Source organism: Peromyscus leucopus, chromosome 8b (assembly GCF_004664715.2).
Source record: "Peromyscus leucopus breed LL Stock chromosome 8b, UCI_PerLeu_2.1, whole genome shotgun sequence".
Lineage (NCBI taxonomy): Eukaryota > Metazoa > Chordata > Mammalia > Rodentia > Cricetidae > Peromyscus > Peromyscus leucopus.
Genome location: NC_051086.1, coordinates 59,755,819 through 59,780,657, shown reverse-complemented (window position 1 = coordinate 59,780,657; position 24,839 = coordinate 59,755,819). Strand labels below are relative to the sequence as shown.

The 24,839-nt window shown below is 51.4% G+C and overlaps 1 protein-coding gene across 5 annotated transcripts in view; it reads left to right on the top strand.

Annotated features, from left to right (window-relative positions):
* Abr (ABR activator of RhoGEF and GTPase) overlaps nt 1-24,839 on the top strand; it is a 199,107-nt gene that overhangs the window by 130,669 nt on the left and 43,599 nt on the right. For 4 of the 5 annotated variants that reach the window (XM_037200611.1, XM_028866792.2, XM_028866790.2 and 1 more), the window contains 8 exons: nt 2,572-2,757; nt 9,210-9,317; nt 12,775-12,835; nt 17,247-17,299; nt 17,872-18,012; nt 19,626-19,747; nt 22,063-22,228; nt 24,712-24,834. In XM_037200611.1, coding sequence (XP_037056506.1) covers nt 2,572-2,757; nt 9,210-9,317; nt 12,775-12,835; nt 17,247-17,299; nt 17,872-18,012; nt 19,626-19,747; nt 22,063-22,228; nt 24,712-24,834 — 960 coding nt within the window. Of the gene's footprint in view, nt 1-2,571; nt 2,758-9,209; nt 9,318-12,774; nt 12,836-13,167; nt 13,312-17,246; nt 17,300-17,871; nt 18,013-19,625; nt 19,748-22,062; nt 22,229-24,711; nt 24,835-24,839 lie in introns of those variants that run through there. The other variant, XM_037200612.1, reaches the window with a different exon arrangement.

Sequence of the window (24,839 nt, the reverse complement as noted above, 5' to 3'; positions counted from 1 at the left end):
AATTCCTTGTACCTCCTCCGTGAAGCCTTAACCTAGCTGCTCCAATACAGTCTTGGAACCACTTGGTTGGTATTTACGATCCAAGTTTGGGTTATCTCGCCTCACACTGGCTGCTCCTCTCCTTGCCAGCTGCACACAAGCTTGACGGCCTTCAGCCACTGACTCCCACCAAGCCTGTTCCTGACCCCAGATCAGCCATCAAGGAAATCTTGATGAGTAGGAGCCCCTTAGGCCGCCCTGTTTCTATCTTAGAGTAAATGTCCCCTCTTTGGAGAAGCCATCTGACCATCCTGCCTCCGGGGGTTCTCTCCTTGTTTTCTTCATTGCACTCACTGGTGTGTATAATTAGATGCTGGATCATTTCCTTGTGTTTCGTTTGTCTCCTCTGCTAGACTGGAAGCCCCATGAGGTCTGGGATTGTATGTGTTCCAGGCATACCACTGGGTGTTAGGGATCGCCCTTATGTCCGGCACTTGGCTCAGTTTCCACAATGTTGCTTGTCTTCTATATGCCAAACATGTAATGGATAGTTAGTTATTTTTAAGATTTGTTTATTATTTGTATATGTATATGTGCATGTCTGCATGAATTAATGTGCACCACATGCACGCACCAGCTAGAGACAAGAAAGAGGGCATCAGATCCCCTGGAACTGGAGTTCCAGGTGGTTGCGAGCCTTCATGTGGGTGCTGAGGACGGAAGCCAGGTCCTCGGCAGGAGCAGGAAGCAATCTTAACTGCTGAGCTGTCCATCTCCCTAGATACTTTATGTAATGTGTGGCTTGAGAAAGTAATACCCTGTCAGTCCAACAGGAGTCTGATACACCCAGAAGTGGGGAGTGATTTGCCCACAGCTATTAAAACGGCAGGCTCTGGGCTCCAGGCCACACTGCCTGGCCTGTTCCAGCTTGACTCCCATCCAGTTTTCTAGCAAGGACTTGGTACTGCAGGCTGCTTGGTTCTAGTCTCAAGAGGGTCAGTGGGTCTTCTTGGCCCTGGCTTTGTCAGTGGACTTTGTGGAGGACGAAGGAAGTCAGAAGTCAGCTACGGTCTGGGTGTTTGAGACTTCTCTTGGGGACAGATTTGGGCTTAGCCACCATCAGAAGGAAGATGGAGTCAGTTGGGAGGCTGGCTCCCGAGACCAGCTCAGGCTGGCTGTCCTGTCACAGAGGGAGCCTGCTTTCTTTCCCTCAGGGTGGGTGATCCCATCAGGCCAGCCCAGTCAGCAGTTGCCTCACCCTCGCTCTGCTAGAGCGCCTCTCATCCTGTGAGAGCCGACAGCCCTAGTAAGCCCAGGCTGGACCCCTCCCCTCCCCCACTGCTCCTGGGTCTGCAGGGAAGTAGGCTATTGGAGAACCCTATCCATACTGCCGTCAGATGGAAGAGTATTAGATACTGTTAGATGCCATGTCTAACACAGGCTGCTCTCCTTTGCTTAGGTGTGTCCTCCCTGCCTGTGTGTCCTGCTGGCCCACTGGAGTACAGTAGTGTTGCTTCATTTTTTAAAATTTGAGACGGGAGTTTCCCTTGGTTTTCCAGGCTGTTATCAAACCCTTATAGTTGCGCCATCCCTCTGCCTCAGCCTCCTGGGCAGCTGGCACCACAGGCACGCACCCATGGGGCTCAGCCTCATTGTGGGTGATTTAGAAAATACCAAAGGCTCTTTCTGAGGGGAGTGCGCCCCAAGCCCCCTTATCCCAGGCAGTGAGTGCGTAGGGGCGGCTGATTTACCAAGTCACCGCCCCTTCCACTCATGGGCCCTGACGATCTCGGTGTAGATAAGCAAGGGGACAGGTTGCTTTCGTTTTCATGTCAACAGGCATTGAGAAAGAGTCTTGAGACCAAAACCACACGCCGTGGGAAAGATCCTGCTCACTTAGCTGGTCTGCGTGTCTGCCACGGATGTGGGAAGTAGGAGGGTGGCACGTTGTCCCTGCTCCTCTCCCTGACCAAGTGACTAGAGCCGACATAGCCGTGAATCTGAGCCAGCTGTTTGGTTTCGTTGAGACGGGCTCTCGTTGTGTCGCACAGGCTGGCCTGCGTGCCGTCCTCCTGCCTCAGCCTCTGGAGAGCTACCATTACAGACCTGACTTGAGCTGGTCTTGAGTCTCTTCGTGGTTTGACCCCCTTGAGTACGAGAGCCGCCTTCTGTTTCTCAAAAGGAAGCAGCTAAGGAGCTGGCCTCCCAGGCAACACTCCCTTCCACGGAAGCATGAGGAAGAGGCCTATGACTGGGGCAGGAGGCCGTTGGGGAAGGGACCGGGGACCTGTTAGATGGAACCGTGAACGCACAGGAGCCAGGGGCCAGAGGTTGTGAGCTCCGATGGGGGAAGGGACGTGCTGGAGCTGCTCTGGCAGATTGCTTCTGCCAGGTTCCCTCTCTTTGCACATGGCTTGTTGGGACCTGCGACGACAACCTGAGACAGAAACTGTTTCAGGTGCTCCGCCTTCAGCGGCCCTGTCTAGGCAGGACTTGGGCGGCATTGCATGTTAATTAGGGTCACGATCTGCCTGGGACCTGCCAACGCTCCGGTTCATTCATCCCCCACCTCTGCACTTTGTCCCTCTTCAGCCCATGAAACCCCTGAAGGCCACAGCCACCACCTCCCAGCCCGTGCTCACCATCCAGCAGATCGAGACCATCTTCTACAAGATCCAGGATATTTACGAGATCCACAAGGAGTTCTACGACAACCTCTGCCCCAAGGTGCAGCAATGGGACAGCCAAGTCACCATGGGCCACCTTTTCCAGAAGCTGGTGAGTTTCCCACGAGGGCTTGTCTCCAGGACAGACTGGTGTCATGGTGGAATAGGGCCTTGGGAGAGGACTGGTCACTCTAGCCCTCTTGGCCTTCTTTAGGCCTAGGTCATCTCTGAGCCCTTGGAGGCCAGTCTAGGCCCGTGTTCTTTCCGGCAGCTGAGCTTGGCTCCTTAGCCCCAGCCCCAGCCTAGCAGAGTCCTGAAAGTGCTTCTAGGCACAGCAGTGGAGACAGGTTGGGTGTGTGAGTGTTTTGGGACAATGCTGCTTTTGTGTGTATGTGTGTGGGGGGGGTCCTTTGAGGACTGCAATGGAGCAGCTTCCTCTGCCAGGATTCAGGTCCTCTGTCACTCTGGACAAAGAAGCATGTGACAGGCTTCAGGAGAAGGACAGCTCACCTGAGACCTTGGGAGGCCACTGCTGCCCTTGCACAGTGAAACAGCTGGAGTGATAGGTCCTGACGTATGATCCCCAGAGCAGAGAGCACCAACAGCCGGCTCTATGTGCCGCTGCTCGGAGGGCAAGAGCGAAGGCTCAGTGTTGGAAGGTGTTCACAGAATTCTCTGGTTGCCAAGGCTTCCATGACACTCTCCCCTAGCTCTAAGTCCCCTTTATACCAAGGCACTTCCCGACCTCTACAGACTTGTGGCTTTGTCTACGTAAAATGACCTTCCCTCTCTGCCTGGCTTTTCTTGGTCTAGTCTCAAGTTAGAATGACCTCAGAGAAGGTTTTTCAGGCCCTGTGTTTGTCCCTCATGAACACTTACAACTACCTGTCCCCTGAAGCTATAAACTCTGGAACAATCTGTATATTCTTTTCATTAGACTCCCAGAACCACCCCAGTGATGGATGATGAATGAATGGATGGATAGATGCACTGTGACCTTGATTGAGGCTGGGGAGAACTTGAGTGTCGGAGATACCTGTGTCCTGACAGCCGTGTTTTTAAGACCACAAGTGTTGTGGGGACGAACACAGCCAGAGCCAGGTCACAGCTGGGTTTGACCCACACTGGGGTTCTGCCGCAGATGATCCCGTGACAGCTTTTACTCTGCCTCCTAGTCTCAGCTTCCTCCTCTATAAAGAGGGGTACTGATAGTCAGTTGGATTATTGGCAGGAGTGAGTTAATAACTGGAGAGGCCTGCTGCGGTTGCTGTTGTCATTACTGCTGTTGTAGGAAGAGGTACTCCGGAAGGTGTCATTTCCCAGAATGCCATACTTCTGGTTGTAGGGGACCGGCTGCTTCCCCTGGTGCAGGCATGGTAAATTCCTAGTCATCTTTCCCTGTTCACAGGAGTCTGAGATGACTGGCATGGGGCAGCCGCTGCTCACCCTTCCCAGGTATAGAAAACAACAAACGCTGATCGGAGGAAGGGCAGGTAGCCAGAGCGGAGAGGCAGAGCTCTCCGGTTTGATGTTTCTGTTGCTTTTTGGTGCAGGGTCTCTGTAACCCAGGGTGACCTTGAACTCGCAACTATCCTTCTGCCTCAACCTCCCAAGTGCTGGGGCTGCAGGTCTGAGCTACCATGCATAGCTTTGCCAATTTGTCTGTATTATTGGACCCAGAGTCCGCTTGGCCTTAGCTCCACTGGTCTGGTTATGAATTTGCTTCCCACTGTCCCGAACCTCCAGCATCATGAACTGATGGCTGCCACCCTGAGGCTGCCTGCTTGGCGAGGCCTGGGTGGAGCCAGGGTAAAGCTAGGCATCTGGAGACAGTTTATTTCAGATGAAGTCTCTGGGTATTTGATTATCCATTACCAAGAGGAGGGAATTAGCATCTCTGCTGTTTGTTTTATGAGGTCACTCCAGTGCCAAACTCCTGTTTCCAAGCAACCTGCACTTCCCAGTTAATGACCCTGGCAGACTGGGCCTCTGGCCTTCCCGCCTCAGATAACTATGGAGATGAAAGAACCTGGCATGGCCCGTGACCCCTGCACACAGGTGGCTTCTGGGTCACAAGAGGGTAGCAACACACACACATCCCCAAAGAAAAAGCTTTGTCTTTCTCGTGGTAATACAGGAGACCAGGGTGTAGCTCGGCCTCTTGAGTGTTTGCCTAGCTTGCAGGAAGGCCTGAGTTCAGTCCCTTTCTCTAAATAAAACTGGGTGTGGTGAGCCACACCTGTAATCCTTGCACTCTGGAGGCAACAGGCACCTTGGCTGCATAGTGAGTTTGAGACCAGGCTGGGATACGGGAGACACTCAAACAAAAACAAAAAAGAAAAGAAAAGAAAATCATGAGAAGAGGGAGTACAGGAACCCTTCCTGGAAGATTGTGCTGACTTCGGAAGTGTCTGTCTGGGACATCTTCTGCGGCTTGGAGCACCTGGACAAAAGTGGCCTTGAGCCCTCTGCCGGGAGCTTTCCTTAGGCCTTGTCCTCTCCCGCATCCCAGTTCAAACTCTTCTCTGGCTTCCCCATCCCAAGGGCGGCCTCAGCAGCTTCCAGGAAGGGCCTCTCCTCCCCGGGTGGCGCTCGACTTTACTGACAGACACGCTACGCCCTGCCCTGCCCCTGCCCAGCCTCTGTGTCCTGAAGGAACAGAGTGATCTCGAGTGGGGCACAGGAGCAGCACACATTCCCGGCACCTGGGCTAGAAGCTGAAGCTCCCGAGGAAGTCTGCAGCAGCTGTGTCCTTCTGCTGCTTCGTTGAGAAAAAACTTAAACCAGAAAATCTAGAGTGAGACAACTGTGCCTGCAGCAGCTCTCAGAGTAACAGATGTTAGGATCAGCAGAGAAATGTTTTCTTTTTTCTATTATTTTATCATCTTCTTCCTCTCCCTCCCTTCATAAAACGTTATTATTATTATTATTATTATTATTATTATTATTATGTGTGTGTGACTGCATAATGTGTATGGGCAATTGGGGAAGGGTATATACAGTCTGTTTTCTCCTTCCACCATTACATGGATTCTGGGGATCAAATTCTGGTCACCAGGCTATGTGGCAAGAGCCTTTACCCAATGAGTCATATTGATGGTCCCTCCCCTAATAAAACTTTCTAATAAAAATTAAGTTTTAGCCAGGAGGCTGAGGCAGAGAATTCACAAGTTCAAGGCCAGACTGGGCAACTTAGTGAGTGAGACTGTATCTCCAAATGGAAAGTAAAAAGAGGAGTCAGGTGTAAAGCCTGGTGGTACACATCTGTAATTCCAGCGCTTGGAAGGTGGAAACAGAAAGATCAGGAGTTCAAGGTCATCCCTGGCTACCTAAGGAATTTGAGACTAGCCTGGGCTCCATGAGACCCTGTCTGATAAACAATAAATAAAATTAAAAAGAATTCTAAACAAAGGTGAAGTCTGCTCCTCCTCTCCCTTTTCCTCTTGAAGCAGCTTACTGGGATTGGATGTGGAGTTGTAGAGACTGCAGTTTGTATTTCTGATACTTCATATTCTTGTGATACTGCATGCACTTTTAAAATGTGCAAGCGCGTGTGTGTAAGAATTTTGCAATCAGCCACCACTTGCCTTTGACATGCATGGGTGTTCACTCATCTGGACTGTGTCTCTGAGTTTCTGTGTTTGGGAGCATTTGTTCAGCTCTCTGACCATAGGGAAGAAGGAAGGAGGCTGTGAGGATCCTTGCTCAGGTCTCCTTGGGCACGATCATGTCCAGGTTTTTCAAGAGCAGTATTAGCCAATGGAAATAGGTTGTGAGGCGCATACAATTTTTCATTATTTTATTATTATTGTGTGTGCGAGAGAGAGTATAGATGTGGGGGCAGCCATGGTGCATGTGTGGAGGTCAGAGGGGCAACTTTCAGGAGTCAATTCTCAATGACCGAGCGTTTAGGAACTGAACTAAGTGCAATAAGCTATTTTGCCCACTGTGCTGGCTTGCTGGTCTCACATATATACATTGAAATGTCCTGGTAGCCACTTAAAAACAAACAAACAACAACAAAAAAAAAACAGTAGTGGTGTTTGAATCCAGGGCCTCACACATACAGGCAAACTCTAACACTTAGCTGTATTCCCAGTCCTAGGAACCACAGTTTTTAAAAGTAAAAATAAAGACTGGAAGTAGCTCCATGGTAAGGTGGTTGCTTCCCATACCCAAAGCTGGGTTTGGTCTCCAGGAAGACAGAAAACAGACAAATACAAGGGTGGATGTGGCAGTGCCTGCTTGATCTCCCAGCTGCCAGTGAGACTGAGGCAGAAAGATCACTTGAACTCAGGCATTTGGGGCTGGCTGGGCGGTGCAGTAAGAGCAGAGAAAAAGGGAGAAGGAGACACAGACACACAGAGCTGGTGAGATGACCTGAGTTCAATCCCTGGATTCCACAATAATAGAAAGATAGAACTGACACCTGACTATTTTATGCAGATAAGCATTTGCCTAACTGTGTGTTTGTGCACCATGTAGGTGCCCTCTGAGGCTAGAAGAGGGCTTTGGATCACTTGGGACCAGAGCCACAGCCAGTTGTGAGCTGCTATGTGGGTGCTAGGAATTGAACCTGGGTCCTTTGGAACAGCAGCCAGTGCTCTTAACTGCTGAGCCATCTCTCCAGCCCCTGAACGTCATCTTCTGGCCTGACTGCCGTGGCACATGAGCACTTGTACTCAACACACTTCCACCATGCACATACAGACGATAAAAACTGTTGAAGGGTTGGAGTGATGGCTGAGCAGTGGAGATCGACTCTGCTCTTTCAGACGATCCAGAATTGGTTCCCAGTACCCACATAATGTGGCTTACAACTGCCTATAGTGTGGTGCACAGACAGAGATGCAGGTTAACACCCACACATGCAAAAGAAAATGAATTAAAAAAAATAATGTGGGGCTGGAGAGATGGCTCAGCGGTTAAGAGCACTGACTGCTCTTCCAGAGGTCCTGAGTTCAATTCCCAGCAACCACATGGTGGCTCACAACCATCTGTAATGAGATCTGGTGCCCTCTCCTGGCCTGCTGTCATACATGCTGTATACATAATAAATAAATAAAATCTTAAAAAAAAAATAATTGGGAGCGGGGCTAGGCATGGTGGCTCGTGCCTGTAATCTCAGGACTCAGAAGGTGGAAGCAATTGGATGAAGAGTTCACGGTCATTCTCAGCTACAAAACAAGTTCTAGGCCAGCCTAGAATACATGAGACACTGTTTCCAAAAAAAAAAAAAAAAAAAAAAAAAAAAAAAAAAACCAAATGAATAAAGATATGTATATGTAGGGGATAACTTATATCCTCTTTTATATACCAAGTCTTTGAAATCCAGTGTGGATTTGTTACTGTTTTATTTATTTTTGTTGAGACAGGGTCTCACTGTATATTTTTGGCTGTTCTGAAAGTGGCTATATAGTCCATGTTAGCCTTGAGACCCATCTATCTCTGCCTCCTGAATGCTAGGAGTAAAGATGTGTTACCACACCTGGCCACCAGTGTGGAGTTTTTACATGTAACATACGTCGATTTGCACTGGCCACATTGTACATGTTCAGTATTCATATGTCACAGCCACTGTGTTAGACAACATAGTGTTGTGATTTGTGTTAACGGTGGACTTGCTAAGCCATAGGCTGAAGCTGTGCCTATGAAGCAGTTTGATTAGTCATTGACAAATTAGTTGTAGTGACATATTATAGTCTGAGGGCTCGAACCAAAGCTTAATGCCGTCAGACTCTCAATGTGGACTCTTCAAATGGACATGGCATGGAATGGTAGCTTTAATTTGCCTGCCTGCTCTTTGTTCTCTCAAGAGGGAATACTTGTACACAGCCCAGAAAAATATTTGAGCAGCCATAAATATTTGAGCAATTAAATTAGCCAAGCCTCACTTTTCCTTTTTGAAGAAAGGGTGACGGACCCATCCTTGCTTCATAATGGCAGGTGAGGCTTTGCCGGTCAGGACAAGTGTGTTAGGGTCCAGGTGGGCATGCAGGTGTGTAGTGAGGCAGGGGTTCTGGCTCCCCGGAAGCTGAGGAGGTGGGGACAGGACCTAAGGGACTCAGCGTGGAGAAGGAGGCTGAGCGAGCTACACATGCCCACTGGCTGCTTTGTCTCCCCTGCTCTGTTTAATTCCAAGATGTGAAAGAAGTGTAAGGCATTAAAGGCTTCAAGCCTGGGAGACCTTGAGGGTGCTAAAGGAAAACAAAAACAAACAAACAACAACAAAAAACCAACACCACAGAAAACCAAGTGTTATGATACATTAAATTTCTGGCATGCCAACAAAAGGCCTGCCCTGCCCTCCCCACTCCCAGGTACCCCCTTGTTAACCTATTGGCTGAGCCAGTTTCCATGGAAACCGTCAAGTTCAAAGGGATACTGTAGTCTGTTCATCTCCGCCTTTCCCCTGGTTTCCAGCGAGCCTTTTGGAGCTGAGTTAGAGGTTCTGAGGGCTAAGGGGGCTCCAGGAGCTCAGGTTCGGCGTTCATCCATTCACTAACCCTCTCTCCATCCCACCGTCACCCTCCACTCCCCACATCCCCTGTCTCCTCCCTGCAGGCCAGCCAGCTTGGCGTGTACAAAGCCTTTGTGGATAACTATAAAGTCGCTCTGGAGACCGCCGAGAAGTGCAGCCAGTCCAACAACCAGTTCCAGAAGATCTCTGAGGTAGGCAGCTCTCCCTGCAGCCATGCCCATCCACCCTGGCCTCTAAGTCTATGGATTCCTCCCTGGCTTGCCCCAGGGAGGCTTTCCACCACAATAATGCTCAGCCTGACATTTGCTTTCTTGCAACTGACATTTTTCCTCTTAATACAAGAATATCGATTGGTTTGATTTGTTTTTTCAGATTAGAAAATAGAGCAGAGGAGGCAAATAAATAAATAAATAAATAAATAATAAAGGAGGGGCAATATTCCCCATGACATTCCCAAGTGACTTCTCCACCTTGGCCTTTGTTTCTTCTGTGGAATGAGTCTTTTGGACCTGTCTTGCTCATCTCAAAACTTCCCTGATGGGGGTTGGGTTGGAAAGATGATGGTCCTCCCGGCAATTAAAAGCTCCTGCTGTTCTTTAGAAGATCTGAGTTTGGTTTCTAGCACCCAAGTTGGGTGACCACTTGTAATTCCAGCTGCAGATTCGATGCTTCTGCCCTCCTCGGGTACCTGCATTCCTGTGTACGTACCCACACACATCATTTTAAAAAAGGAATCACCAGAGGCACTGGATAAAGTGCAGGTGCCCAGGCTCCTCGTTACTTGGAAAGCTCATGCCATTTATCTTTTCTTCTCTCTCGGGCATCTCCTCTCTCTCTCACTCTGTGCAGTTCAGGCCACAATCTTCCTGCCTCAGCCTCCTGATGGCCCGGATCTTCTTACTGGGGTGGGGGTGGGGGGTCGGTCAGAGGCAGGAGTTTACATTCTGATGGGCTCCTGACTTACCCTCAGGAAGGGAAGTTTGGGGAACTCTGGACTAAGTAAGTAGTTTTCAAAAGTACTTGCAGATCTAAGACTCAGTCTCATGGAATCACCCAGGGTCAGTTAAGGACAGAAGAAGCCCTTAGAGCCCTTTGGCTAGGAACATGCCTGCCGCTGCTCTGCAGCCAAGCCTGCCCCTCCTGCACCTGTGTGTGGTAGAGGTAGGAAATTACTTGCTATTGGCACTCTTTGGTTGTTATTATTGTTTGGTTTTTGAGACAAGGTCTTACCACGTATTCTCGATGGGCCTGGAACTCACTTACCCCAGGCTGGCCTCAGACTTGCAGCATTCCTCCTGGGTGCTAGGGTTATAGAAGAGGACCTCTGTGCCCCACTTGGCTTTGGCATTTCTATCCAGAAAGTGGCAGAGAGAGGCTGATTCTCTGGGATCCTTCAGCTCTGTTCAGCTCATTATCCAGAAAGACCCCTGTGACACTCCTAAGCACTAGCCTTGGAGGAAGGTACTTCCCTGAGCCTCTGTTTCAGAGGGATCTGGGGGGTGGGGTCCTTCTATAGTTTTGGAAGTTTCCTGCCTTGAAGTTCCCCTTTCCCCAGCTTTGGTGCTAGAAGAGTAAGGGAGACACATAATTCCCTGAAACTGCTGGGATTCCACATTACACCTAACTTGGAATCAGTCTAGAGGCCACGCAGCAGTTGGACAGGTGGAAATGAAAATGTGACGCCAGGTGTGATGACACACACCTGTAATCCCAGGACTTGGGAGGCAGAGGCAAGTGGATCTCTGTGAGTTCAGGGCCAGCCTGGTCTATATAGCCACTTCCATGCTAGCCAGGGCTATATAGATAGTGAGACCCCATCTTAAGAAAGGGAGAGATGGAGGGGCTGGAGAGATGGCTCAGCAGCTAAGAGCACTGGCTGCTTTTCCAGAGGACCCGGGTTCAATTCCCAGCACCCGCATGGCAGCTCACAACTGTCTGTAACTCCATTTCCAGAGGATCTGACGCCTTTACATCAATGCACATAAAATAAATTTAAAAAAAAAAAAAAGAGCAAGCGAGATGGTGATGAGGGGAGGAAGAGGTAGAGAGCCTAAATAAATAAAAATAAATTTTAAAAAAGAAAAAAATGGCAGTTTGGTTATTAGAAAAAGCAGATGTGAAGTTGTAAGTTTGGGTGTACAATCACATGGATCTTATGCTTCACCTCTGGAAACACATGTTCTGTTGAGTTTCTAGAAGAATAGGAAGCCGCAGAGAGGAGGCTTATGCTCAGTTTCTTCTCCCAAGAAGAAACTTCTTGTCCCTAGGGTCCTCCTAGGACAAGGGTGGGGAAATCCCTCTTGGTGAAATGATGCTTCCTTTCAGCATCCCACCTTCTCTGGGAATGAACTGGACTCCCTGGTGTGTCTTCACAGTGGCTGTGGCGTCCCTGGGTACCCAGAGGTCATCATGGTCTAGAGAGTGTCCAGAGACTGTGAAGTCCCCTCTTAGCCTGGCTGACTGCTTGTTCTCTGTGCATCCATGCAGAAGTACCCCCTCGCATCCATGCATTAAGTGTTCCCGGTCCCCCAGTCCCCAAAGCCTATTGCAGAGGACAGAGCCAGGCCCATGGCCCTCTGCCAGGTGGCTGCTCATCTTGACTCACTCAGTAGAGATGACGCCGATGCTTCCTGCTGGCTCTGCCACTTAATTACTGCAATTAGGTCCTTCTCCTCTGCAGCAGCAGTGATTTCATACCTCTAGGCTGCACTGGAGGGGGTGTGGACCACAATCCCTTAAAGCAGGGAATCCAGGCACCAGTGAGAGACAGACTCAGTCTAGAGAAGCTGAGTTAACCATCCCGCCCCCGCCCCCACCCCCACCCTGTGCCAGGCTCATTTCCTGGGGGTTTTCTCTGTCTAGAAACAGCTGGAGATAGTGTAGGAAATGAGCTCCTACTGTGTGGGCCTTGCCTCCCTCCAGGCAGAACAGGCAGCATCACATGGGCACATGACCTTGGCCTCACCTTGCCCCCTTGCCTCCCAGGAGGACATGCCTCTCGTGGACTCCGGCTCATCTTGCCTAGCGAGGGTTGCATTTCAGCTCCAGTTTCAGGCTGCACCGTCCTATTGGCAAAGGCCGGGGTGTCTCTTCGTCTAAAGCAGATGGAAGAGGTTTAGATCTGAAGGTCTCTGTCCCCAAAGTCTGTTCCCCGAATGTATTCCTGGATGGCTTGTCACAGGTCCCAGGAGAGGTAGTGGGGAATGTCAGCAGGGCTGGGGCTGGGTTAGTCCTTACGTGGGGAGGGTTCAGCGTGGCCCGCCCTGTGGACCCCAAGCCCGTCTCCTCCTGCTTATCTGCAGGTGTGCAGATCCCCTCTGTCTTAAGGGTGTTCACTCCCAAAGGTCAGCGGCATACCTAATGCTTGTTGACTTCAGCTCTGTCTTCCTAGGACTAATGTTGGCAGTGGGAGGGTCCCTGCTCTTGGCCACACTCGTCCTTTCGAGGCAAGGGCGCCAGGGGGGGATGGTCTTAGGAGTTATTTTTGCCACAGAACTTTCTAGTAATCAGTCTTAACTCTGGCTCCCAGAGTCTGTCTTCCTGTCTCTTAATTACTTATGCCCTGAATTTCAGAGCCCCTCTTCTCTCCAATAAGAGCGGGAGGCTGGGGGACAGACCTGGTAGTGATTTTTCTCCTCCTTCTCACAGGAACTCAAAGTGAAAGGTCCCAAGGACTCTAAGGACAGCCATACGTCAGTCACCATGGAAGGTACTTTGGGGGAGTGGACTGGATTACAGTTGTCTTCCTTTGTTTTAGTGAACTATGGGCTGTGTGAACGTGGTGGCCTGTGTGTGTGTGTGTGTGTGTGTGTGTGTGTGTGTGTGTGTGTGTGTGTGTGTCTGTGCCTGCCTGCCTCTCCTCCCTAGGCAGCCGGCCAGCTACAAACGTGCTCCTCCTTAGGATGCCAGCAGGCATTTGGTCCCTCCCCCCTCCTCCCCTCCCTTCCTCCTCCTGCCTCTCCACGCTCCTGCCCTCCCCCTTGTTGGATGAGCACTCGGAAGGAAGGAAGGAAGCGGCTGCTTGATTCTGGAGGTTGTGCAGCAGCCGCCAGCAAGGTGGCCGAGTGGCTGGAGTGCTGAGGAGAGCCAGGAGCCTGGAGCAATGGCTGCAGGTCCCCGCTGCAGGGAGAGAGGCTGCCATGGAAATCCTCTTCATCATTCGCTTCTGCTGTAACTGCACCTATGGTAACCCAGGCGCCCCTCCGTGGGAAGTGCCATGCCTTAAGCCATCTGGGGGCCCGGCGAGAACAGACTTCAGTCTGGTCAGCAGGATTTAGGGGCTGCAGGGAAGGGAGGACGGTCATGTGGCTGAACCCACTTGGGTTTGCTTTGGGGTCAGTCTGGAGTTGAAATCCAGAGGCTGCACAGCAGAAGAAGGGCAGAGTATCTTTGAAATGGAGGGTCCAGGCTTAGAAGGGTCCAGGGACTCCTGAGGCTGTGTGTGAAACTGGTGGTTGAGCATGTGCGTGCATGAGAGGCATTGAGCAACTTCCCGAAGAGGCTCAGGAAGGTGACAGACTGTACCTAATGGCCTGAGGTGGGGCGAGGGACAGCTGGGAGCAGCAGAGAGGGACAGTCTGGACAGCTGCACCTCAAGGCACGAGGGCGCCAGCCTGAGCGGGAGAGAGAAGTTGGGAATTTCTTTGTTTCGTGAGCAGAGAGGATGCTGAGCAGCCGATGTATTGTGTGCTCAGTGCACACGCTGTCTCCTCTCTGGACGGCTCTGGGAGAACAGGGGGTAGCTAGCTGGTTGTTCCCCCCCCCCCCAGCAGTGTTAACAGCCCTTAAAAGACCCCGAGCCCAGGTCCCAACACTCAGTGCAGAAGGTCCGCCGGAGAGGGGGGTGTGGCCGGCTGCTGCTTTGTGAAGGTCACACGCCCACTTCAGTGGAAGGGACTTGGAGCAGCCTCTGTGCCTGCCCTTGTTCCTTCAGTTGGGGTGAGGAGGTGTCCTGGGATGGGCACATGCTGTTCGCCAGGCTCCTGCTCGTAGGGATGCCGTAAGGATGCCGACAGGTGCAGGCAGGGAGTCCAGACCTGGCGGGTGACCTAAGCTGCCTCTGGCAGGGTGAGAGGGCCACATGCTGCCCTCCAGGCTCACTGCTGTGGGTCTGTGTGGGTCAGGGAGGCAGGTACCTGGTGAAGGACCTTCCTCCTCCTTCCCACCAGGCGTTCTGTCTGCACCCTCCTCAGTCACTGCGTGCCTATCTCCGTGGTAACCTAGGGCTCCCATTACAGGCTGAACTGGGTGGGGGGTGGGGGGTGGCAGTCTGCTGGAGGAAAGATGCCGGCTGAGGTTTCCAGCTCTTTCCTAAAGGCCTGTATGTCAGGGAGCTAGCTGCTCTGGACCACTGCCCCCTCGCGTTCCCCGGGTTGCTCTGTGTCCCGTGCTCATGGTGGGAGCAGCCTTTGTGCTGCCCTTCAGCTGATTCCAACAGGCTGGGGCCCGGTGAAGAGCGGGTCTTGAAGCGCTGTTGTCGGGTCAGGGACGAAATGCTGGGCCTGGCTGAGGGGCTGGTTAAGTGTCTGCTGGTTTTCTACCAAGGGAAAAGGGTCAGCTCTCGGCTCCCTCTTCCCTCCTGAGAAGGTAGCTCAGTCTTACTGAAGCAGTCCCGAGACCTGGAGTCCAGGGATCTCTTTGGTCCTCGTGATCCTAGAATCTTTGAAGTCTGCTTCAAAGTGGGAAGTAGGATGAGGAGCTGCCTCTACAGCGAGCACTCACCTAGGGAGATGGAGAACTCTTGCACGTGGAGTTCCACACCCCCCCCCCAACTCTCTCTTGAGGAAGAAGATAGTCCCGTTGTAAGCACATGGGTGAACCAAAATTCAAAGCCCAGCCACCTCTCATGGCTTTGTGATGATAGGCAAGTAACGTGTGCCTGAGTGTGCACTGTGCAAGTGAGCTAGTGAAAATTGTGTCACTTTATAATGACAGGAAACAGTGCCCACGAGGCAGTTCGGTGAGACCTGGGAAGAGACCAGCTTGTTCATATTGGTGATCTGGCTTTTGGTGTTTATAAAGGTGTGGTCAGGGAAGGCTTCCTGGAGGAGGGAGAGAGACAGGCAAGACAACTTGTTGGAAGGCACCTATCCCAGGAAGAGTGGGGAAAGCGTGAAGCAGAAGAAGAAAATTGGCTGCCCTGCAGAGCCCAGGAACAAGAAGGGGCGGGGCCAGTGGAGCAAGGCGGGGGTCATTCAGAAGCCAGGGCGAGCAAAGGCACTGGGGGCAACCTTCGCTGCCCAATCCCCTCCCACCCATCTGATCCCCCTTGGCCAGTGCCGGGACTGCGGAATTCATTCCATGGCCCTGTCAGATGGACTCTTGAGGTGTGACTTCAGGCGTATTAATACCCCCCCCTCCGAAACCCGATCCACCATTTCTGCAGACTCTGAGCTTAGTCAGAAACCTCTCCCTCCTGGGACCCAGAGAGGGCTGCAGAGGATGACAGTGCAGTGTCAGCTTTCCTGGGGGGGTGGGGACGACTCCAGGCCCACCCAGCCTGTCTGTTGACCTTGTACCTGCCATCAGGTCTCAGTGGTTCTAGTCTGACTCTCCCCACTGTGGTGCAGATGCTTGAGCCACAGGTGGGCGGGGTGCCTTAGACAGCCTCGGAAATGAGACCCAAGCCCAAGCTTTTCCCTCACTGTCCCGGCACACCCCAAACCCAGGAATCTGCCTATTCCATCTCCCATGGGCCATCAGGGGGTAGCTAGAATTGACCAGTTAAGAAAGAGCTACAAAAAAGTTACAGGTGTTGTGTTTGCATAAACCAGCGTTTTCTGGCTGCTAACACATGTCCATGTCAGCAGAATAGCTTTTTTATCCTTTGGAGATCTTCATTTAGTCGATGGAGTGTAGAGGGGACATCTGTTTCTTTTAAGAGCTGGCAGGTGATCCTCATGGGCAGCCAAGCAAGGGCTAGGGCGCTTAGCACACCCCAAGAACACGTCCTCAGATGAGCAGGATGTTCCCTCAAGTGTTTGCTTAGCAGTTCACAAGGCATCTAGGGCTTTGGGACACTGGTTGGGGGGCGGGGGTTCCAGTGTGAAGTGTCTAGGATCTGGCCAGGTTCTATAGGATATTCACTTAGGGCTCTCTTTCTTCAGCCAACATTTTGCATAGAGCACCTGTGGCAGGAGGCCAGAGGTCCTGGTCCCAGGACTTGAAGATCCAGGTGTAGGGCCAGCATTGACCCACCAGGCTGGGAAGACCAGTACACAGGAAGTGTTGGGTTGCTGGCTGCAGCCTCTACTGTCCCTAATGAATCTCGGTGATCATTATTCATTGTCTGGGTCACAGAGGAGCGTGGCACATGGGACCTGGCTGACTTTGGATTTTTCCAGCTTCTTGGGGGCTTCTACAGCAAGACTCTACCCAAATTCCTTCAAGAAGTCTTTGCCCCTCAGTCTGCCATTGGCTTGAGGATGCAACCTTTTGGTAGTGATCCGGCTTGAGGATGGAGCCTTTTGGTGATGATCTGGCTTGAGGATGGAGCCTTTTGGTGGTGATCTGGCTTGAGGATGGAGCCTTTTGGTGGTGATCCGGCTTGCCTTTTGGCCCTTGAGCTGATTAGGTCGATGGGGTTGAGGGCATGAAGAAGAGTCGTTTTTCATAGAGCTGAGGCCAGTTATGTGAAGGTGAATGCAGAGTGAGGTTCCTAGCTGGGTATGTCAGTCATAGACTGGAAGAGCATGAGAATGACCGGCGTGAGGGAGGTATCCTTTCTGGAACAGTGGCAGGTGTCTCCTGCCATCCTGGGGTCCCAAGGGCACCACAGTGTATTGAACTCTCGCAGAGTCTACCTTGGGTATGTCTGTGTGGTTGTAGATGGGGTCCAGGGGCGTTTCAGCTGTGAGAGCCTGGCCAACACAGGACTGGGTGAGGAGGGGAAGGTTGAGGTGGAGAGGGAGCCCGAGTGGACAGAGCTGTGTGTGTCCCCTGTTCCTTTTATTTGGCCTATCCATGGAGTAAAAACAGAGGTATGGGTTGCCATAGAACCCACGTGGCTTCCCAGTGAGTATTCATTCAGAGAAACAAGACAGATTAAAGGTCAACAGCCCATCTCTGTGACCCAGAGTTTGGACTTCATTTCCCGTTTCCTTTGTCCGCCTTCCTTACAGCTCTGCTCTACAAGCCTATTGACCGAGTCACTCGGAGCACCCTGGTCCTACACGTGAGTGTGGGGCCCCAGAGTGGCCGGGGCGGGGGAAGGGGGGGCGGTTTAGGAATTTTATGTGGAAGCATTGGAAGTCACTGAGACTCCATTTGGGGAGCAAGGCAGAGGGTCCCTGGGCCCTGATTGTGCCTGCCTAGCCTATGGTAACCATACCAACGGGGCCAGGTCCTAAATATAGCTTGGCTAGTGAGCTTGCTATTTGGCCAAATGCTCCCTGGGAGGCAGGCACTTGCCGCTGCTTCATCCCCGCCTTGTGGTCTCCAGGGTCCTGGGAGCAGCTGGGCAGAAGCAGCTGTGCAGTGGGCAGAAGCGTGTTCCCCAGCTGCTCGGTGAGCGGAGGCTTGACCCAGCTGCTGCCCCTAGGGAAAAGCGTCATGACTACAGCAGAGATCACCACTGCTGCCCTGACCCTGGTTCATCAGGTCCAGTTGCACAGGCAGAGCTGGACTAGAGTGTGGGTCCTAGAGTGCCCCCTCAGAATCCTTTGGGGGATTGCAGGATCCCCACTGTCTTCTCACTGAACTCCAGCCGCTCCTCTCGGCTCACCACCCCGCCCCCTCCTTTCCCAGGATCTGTTGAAGCACACACCTGTGGACCACCCAGACTACCCACTGCTCCAGGATGCCCTCCGAATCTCCCAGAATTTCCTGTCTAGCATCAATGAGGACATTGATCCCCGCCGGACTGCAGTCACAACCCCCAAGGGGGAGGTGAGTTCTGGGCCCTGCACAGCTCCACACCTAGACTGAGCAGACAGTTGGCCAGGTCCCTTGTCCCTGCTGTCCTTGATGCTAGGCAAATCGTACTGAGTGTCCTGTGTACCCACAGCTAAAGGGAGGCCTGCACCCTCGGCCATACCTAGACCGTGTCAGGTCCTAGTTAAGAACTTTAAGAATGCTGTCTCATTGGTCCCAGTAATAACCTTAAGACAGGAAAGGAAACTGAGCCTAGTCGATCTCTGAGACTGGGACAAGGGTCCTTTAACAAAAATGTCAGAATCAGATGTTTACTGGGCTGCAAAACTTCACACATTGCCCCCACCAGACGCTGGGCCTCTGGGTACTTCATTCTCGATACGTCTCCTTGCTCCAGTTGGGGTGACGATCTCAGGGAGGCCCTGGGAGACGCTTCCGTCTACACAATAGGTAGGCCGGAGCTAGGCAACGGGCCCAGCAGCAGAAAGCGCTAGTCCTGGAGGTGGCTTAGGCCTCCCAGGCTGCTGAAATGTCCTTGGAAACACCTAGATGTGGCATTTTGGCTCCCCTGGGATGGTGTGGGAAGCTTCCTGATGGAAGAGGGAGAAAGGCGTGTGAAGAACTGGGGAGACTGTGACCCTCAGGGGTCAACAGTCCGGCCCAGATTCAGTACCTTCTGTCTCATCGAGATAATTAAGTAGCATTTAGGAGGGAAGGCTGACTGGGTTTATGCTCCTTTGTTACGTTTATGAGCCTCCCATGTCTGCTGGGAAGGGAAGTAATGAGAGACAGGGTCTGGAGCATGACTAATGGGCCATGGAGCTGTCTGTACACAGCTCCCAGCCCTGGTTTGCAGCGCCTCAGAAAACGGCACTAGTTCGTCTTGGTGTGGGGGTATCTGGAAAATAAAATCTCTAGAAGGCATAGAGCACTTATCGGTTTCAGGTTGTCTTAATCATAGCCTTTCAGCATGCTCACCCACAGCAGTAGTGTATGTAGGTCACACAGTATAGAGTGCACACAGAGGAGGCTGGAAGAGATGGATGGTGACAGCTCCCGAGAAGGCCGCCAGCTCCGAGGGTGGCAGGGAGGAGACGCTGCCTGTCTCGTAGACAGGGAAATGCCTCTGATCACTGCAGTCCCTCCCCCCTGGGGAAGCCCAGGGTCTCTCATCCATAGTTGAAGAATCCACTGAGAAGTAGTAGCGTGGAGGAGCCTGAGTAGGTTGGCCGGGCAAGATGAGCCAAAACTAGATCAAACTCTCCACTGGGGGGTGGAGGGCTGTGAGGTTGGAGGTGTTGGTGGCCAAGGATGGAGAAACCAAGTCACTCCAGAGAGTTTTGATCCAGGGCCAGCTGCCGAGAGCTGTGGGAGAGGGTGCGGTTACTGAGTTACGTTACTGGCACACCGTGTGTCCACGCACTGCCATCCCATGGTGGATGCTGCTTCCCGCGCAGATCCCACCCTCTGCGCTGTTCAGACAGGAAATCCGAGATTAGAGGGGAGTGCAGCTGGGGAAGGACGGAGTCTGGATTCTCACCAGTCAAGACTCCACAGCCAGTGCGGTGCAGGCCGGGCCTGGCTGCTCTCTCCGCTCTGAGCAGGTCGGGGTGTCCTGTCTCCCTCAGACTCGGCAGCTGGTGAAGGATGGCTTCCTGGTAGAAATGTCTGAGAGCTCCCGGAAGCTGCGGCACGTCTTTCTCTTCACAGATGTCCTACTGTGTGCCAAGCTGAAGAAGACCTCTGCAGGGTGAGAATGTGGGGAGTGGGGTCAGAGTCGGGGACAGCGGGGGTGCCCGGGCGTTACCCAGGAGTGGTGGCCGAGTGGGGTCACAGTCGGGGACAGCGGGGGTGCCCACGTGTGTTACCCAGCAGTGGTGGCTCACAGGGGTCACAGTCGGGGACAGCGGGGGTGCCCGCGCGTTACCCAGGAGTGGTGGCTCACAGGGGTCACAGTCGGGGACAGCGGGAGTGCCCGCGTGTTACCCAGGAGTGGTGGCTCACATCTGTAGGGAAGCTAACACAGAGAGTTCACAGCAAGTTTAAGGCGTCCAGGGTTACAGTGTGGGACCACACACACATACGTTCAGTTTGGCTTTACTGTGTAATCTCTTCTAAAGAAGAATCGTGTTGTTTCAATGATAAAGGTAATATATTAGAGGAAAACATAACCTACTTGAAGATAAGCGTTAAGTCTTCTGTGACTGTATTTCTTCCCGTACTCTTTTTTTTAATGGTTTTCTGCTTTTTCTCACAGTTGTACTAACAGAGAATGCCCAATTGGAGGCTCTGCTTTTTTATTTATTTTTTTTGGGAGGGGGCATTTTCAAGACAGCATCTCTCTTTGTGGCTCTGGCTGTCTTGGAACTCACTATGCAGACCTTGAACTCATTGAGATCTGCCACTTGTGCCTGCCCAGCACTTAGATTAACGGTGTGAGCCGCTTCATCTAGCTTGGGCTCTGCCTTTTCCTTGCCATAAGCATTTTTCTTACTGATGCCGAACGTCATAGCCACCGCTTTACTTTTCTGCGTGATATTAAGTGCGTATGCCATAATTTACGCAAGAATTCTCTCCTCATTAGACAAAGTTTGGTTTTGGTTTTTCAAGACAGGGTTTCTCTGTGTAACAACCCTAGCTGTCCTGGAACTCGCTCTGTAGCCCAGGCTGGCCTCGAACTCACAGAGATCCGCCTTCCTCTGCCTCCAAGTGCTGAGGTTAAAGGTGTGCGCCACCACTCCCAGCTAACTACAGTTCTGTGAATATTCATTACATCTGCTGTCATTTGTTGAGGGCTGCTGCCACTCCAAGTGCTATGACGTTGTTTCAGATACATCATTCTAATCTTTCTATCATATTCACAGAGTGGTTATTGTTTCCTGTCTCACAGTCAGAAGTCATGGAGAAGGCGGATAGGTTGCCTAAGGTCACACAACTAGAAATGGAGGAGATAGGATTTGAACCCTAAAAACTCAGAAGCTCCTTTTCAACTCCTTTTCAGTAGTGTGGACACACTTTGTGCATGACCGGAAAAGGTTGCTCCGTATTTACCCACGTATTCTTCCAGCTACATTTATAACCTACTATGTGCTCACTATGTTGCCTCACACTGTAGAAGGAGCTCTGTGTGCTTATTGAAACATAAGGGACCATAGGGAAACACAAGAGTTGGAAGCAAGTCTAATTCTCAGAGGAAGTCAGAGCAGGGAGGAGGCCCTGTGGGCTTCCGCTGAGGGCACGCCTCCCAGGAACGAGATCGCGGAGGTGCCAGTAGTAAGCAGTGCACTGTGTTGAAGCTCCTGTGTTACATTCATGAGCCACGAGTGTCTGCTGGGAAGGGAGGTCATGGGGACAGGGTCTGCAGCATGACTGGCAAGACATGGAGCCCTCCACCTTCAGTCCTTCTCCCACAGCAGATAGTAATCATCAGCCACGGCACCCTCTCCCACTAGGTGTGGATGTCGCTAGCTAGCTAGCTTGCCTGATCCAGCGATCTATGGTCTTGCTATGCAGCCTTGCCTGGTCTGGAACTGTCTATGTAGACCAGGCTGGCCTTGAATTTATAGAGATCCACCTGCCTCTGCCTCTGAGTGCTGGGATTAAAGTCATATGCCACCAGCTTGGGTGTAGTTTCATAACCCTCAGCCCAGGGCTCTGTGTGATCTCGATGGATCAGAACTGGCATTCAGAATAGCATCTGTAGCCCATCCCCGTTGTAAAGGACAATGAATGTGAGCTTCAATATGGACAGACCAGAGAAGCTGGCAGGGTGCGAGGCACATGGTAAGAAAACATGAGCCCAGCCAACAAGGCTTCTTCATTCGTCTCAATACACAATAATTTGGATGTTTAGAAGCACTAATCCTACTGGGTGAAAAGACTATCAAGATGAGGACCCAGACCTGATTCTCAACATGTGTGTGCTTGATGTCCTCAAGGGCAGGGAGTGCTCCTGCCTCCCCTGAGTCTTGGCAGATCCCTTTGTGGGTCGTTTTTTGCTCTGGGTGAGCAGTTTGCATTGAAGAGGCCTCTTTGCTCAGCTCACATCTCCCTGCTTGCTTACAGAAAGCATCAGCAATATGACTGTAAGTGGTACATCCCCCTGGCAGACTTAGTGTTCCCATCCCCTGAGGAGTCAGAGGCCAGTCCCCAGGTGCACCCCTTCCCAGACCACGAGCTAGAGGACATGAAAATGAAGATCTCTGCCCTCAAGAGTGAGATCCAGAAGGAGGTCAGTGCATGTTTTTGAACTGGGTGTTCTGGGGAGGTGGTGGGCTGGCTGTGATGGGGGAGGCAGGGTTCAAGAATGGGAGCCCTGCTGTGTCAGCCCTGAGGGAGCCAGGGACCGGTGCCTCGAGCTGGTGGGTTGTGTTAGGGAACGCTTCCTTGGTGTTTGTTGAGCAATGTAGAAAGGGATAGAGGAGGAGGAATGAGAGGCTTTCTTGAGAAAAAGCAGCCTGAACAGCACAGGAGGCCTCATGAGAAGCTGGCACCTCTAAAGGGCAGGTAATAGGGAGAGTGGACCCGAGTACCACAGTTGGCCATCCTCATCTGTTAGGCAATAAACGTATGCTAAGAAAGAAAACTGAGATTCTTGGGCTGGAGAGATGGCTCAGCGGTTAAGAGCACTGGCTACTCTTCCAGAGGACCGGGGTTCAATTCCCAGCACCTAGTTTACTGCTGTCTGTAGCTCCAGTTCCAGGGGATCTGACACCTTCACAGACACACATGTAGGCAAAATACCAATGCACGTAAAATAAAAATAAATAAACCTTAAAGACAAAAGAAACCCTGAGATTCTTGTCACGCATAGAACATCCCCAAATAGTTGTCTCTATTAGTCCACAAAGTGAACCTCTAATCTTTTTAAAAACCTCATAGCCTGTGGGTTGTATTCACAGACCATGCTGTAGAAAAATTGCACAAAATAGCTAGAAAGTTCGAACTTTTAAAGAGGAGGAATCAAAGCTGGGCGGTGGTGGCGCACACCTTTAATCCCAGCACTCGGGAGGCAGAAGCAGGCAGATCTCTGAGTTTGAGGCCAGCCTGGTCTACAGAGCGAGTTCCAGGACAGCCAAGGCTACACAGAGAGACCCTGTCTCAAAAAATCAAAAATATACAAATAAATATGATAATTTTTAAAACTCATTTTTCTGGTTGTCAGTGTAATAAGTGCTTACAGTACTAGTAGGTAGAGGAAACGTGATTATCACTCACCTTACACTATGAACAACTTGAAGTGTGTGTGGGTGTGTATGTGGCGGAGGGGGTGTGTCACAAGACCATGTGTCCTGTTCTGGTACTTTCTAAGCTTCTCACAGAACCACACCTGGAACTCTGGACTGTCAGATTCCCGTTAGCAGCTACAGTATGTTCTGTCTCAACTGTCAAACGTGCATTTGGAGTGTCCCTGGTTCCTTCCCCATAGGAGGCAGGTCTACAGTGCACATTACTGCCCTGTGTCTCGAGTCTCTACAAGTGACATGGCTGGACAGTTGTGTGCATTCAATTGGCAGAGAAAGTTGATTACCTTCTTCCTACAGGAAGGGCTGCCTGCGAGGTTTGTTAGAGTTTTGCCAGACTCTTTTTTTTTTTTTTTTAAATATACTTTTTTTGGTAATTTATTTAACTATTTTATGTGCATTGGTGTGAAGGTGTCAGATCCCCTGGAACTGGAGTTACAAACAGTTGTAAACTGCTATGTGGGTGCTGGGAATTGAACCTGATTCCTCTGGAAGAGCAGCCAGTGCTCCCAACCTCTGAGCCATCTCTCCAGCGCCGAGTTTTGCCAGACTCGAATGTTAAGGCTGGGGAAATAGCTCAGTGGTTAAAACGTTTGCCGTAGCAGATGAAAAGAACCAGTGTGAGCACTAGCTGAAGGAGGGGCCCTTCTGTAATTCCAGCACTTGGAATTACCCAGAGCGAGCTGGCTATCAAGACTTTGGGCATGTACGTGTATGTGAGCACACACATGAACACACACATGCACATCACACACATCCATGAAGGAAAAAAGAGGAGGTTCATCCAAATCAAAGAGCGTGGGAATTTCAGTGACCCTGAGATTTGAAGTACAGGAAGCTTCCTCAATGAAATAGAAAGTTGGAAGATTGGAGAAATCTACTTGGGCAGTGCGGGACAGACTTGTTAGCGAGCGGGCAAGCTTGGGCGGCATATGTGACCACAGACCAGGCTCAGCGGCCCTGCTGTCAGATCAGCAGCTGGGACTCAATGCTGCAGGGTGTCTGAGGGCTTGCAAATAGAGGCTGATGAGTGTCGGGGGAGACTCCGAGAGTTCACTTACAGAATCTGTGAGAAGAGGCCGTACTACAATTATCCAGGACTAGTCAGGTCCTTGGGTTTCCTCGGTGAAGCACAGTAAAGGAGATGCCTAGGATTGGCTAGTACCCATACTATTGGGGGGGCTCTGGCTTCGGGGTGGTCTAGTTATCTGGCCTGACATTGGATGTTCTGTAAAGAGGGTCAGGGCTGCAGCCTTGTGTTAGTTGCATGTGAATGGTAAACTCACAGAAGGGTTAGGTAGGAATTAGCTGGCTCTTAGGAGATGCATACCTAAGCCCTAGATATCAAAACCTCATGAAATACGGCAAGTAAAAAACCGATTAGCACACAGGAGAATGTCGTGCTTAGCGCAGCTGAGCGAGATGTGAAGTTTTTGTACGAGGGAAAACACCCATGTCTTGTCCCCTGCAGAAGGCCAACAAGGGACAGAGCCGAGCCATTGAGCGCCTCAAAAAGAAGATGTTCGAGAACGAGTTCTTGCTGCTGCTCAATTCCCCCACAATCCCGTTCCGGATACACAATCGGAATGGAAAGGTCAG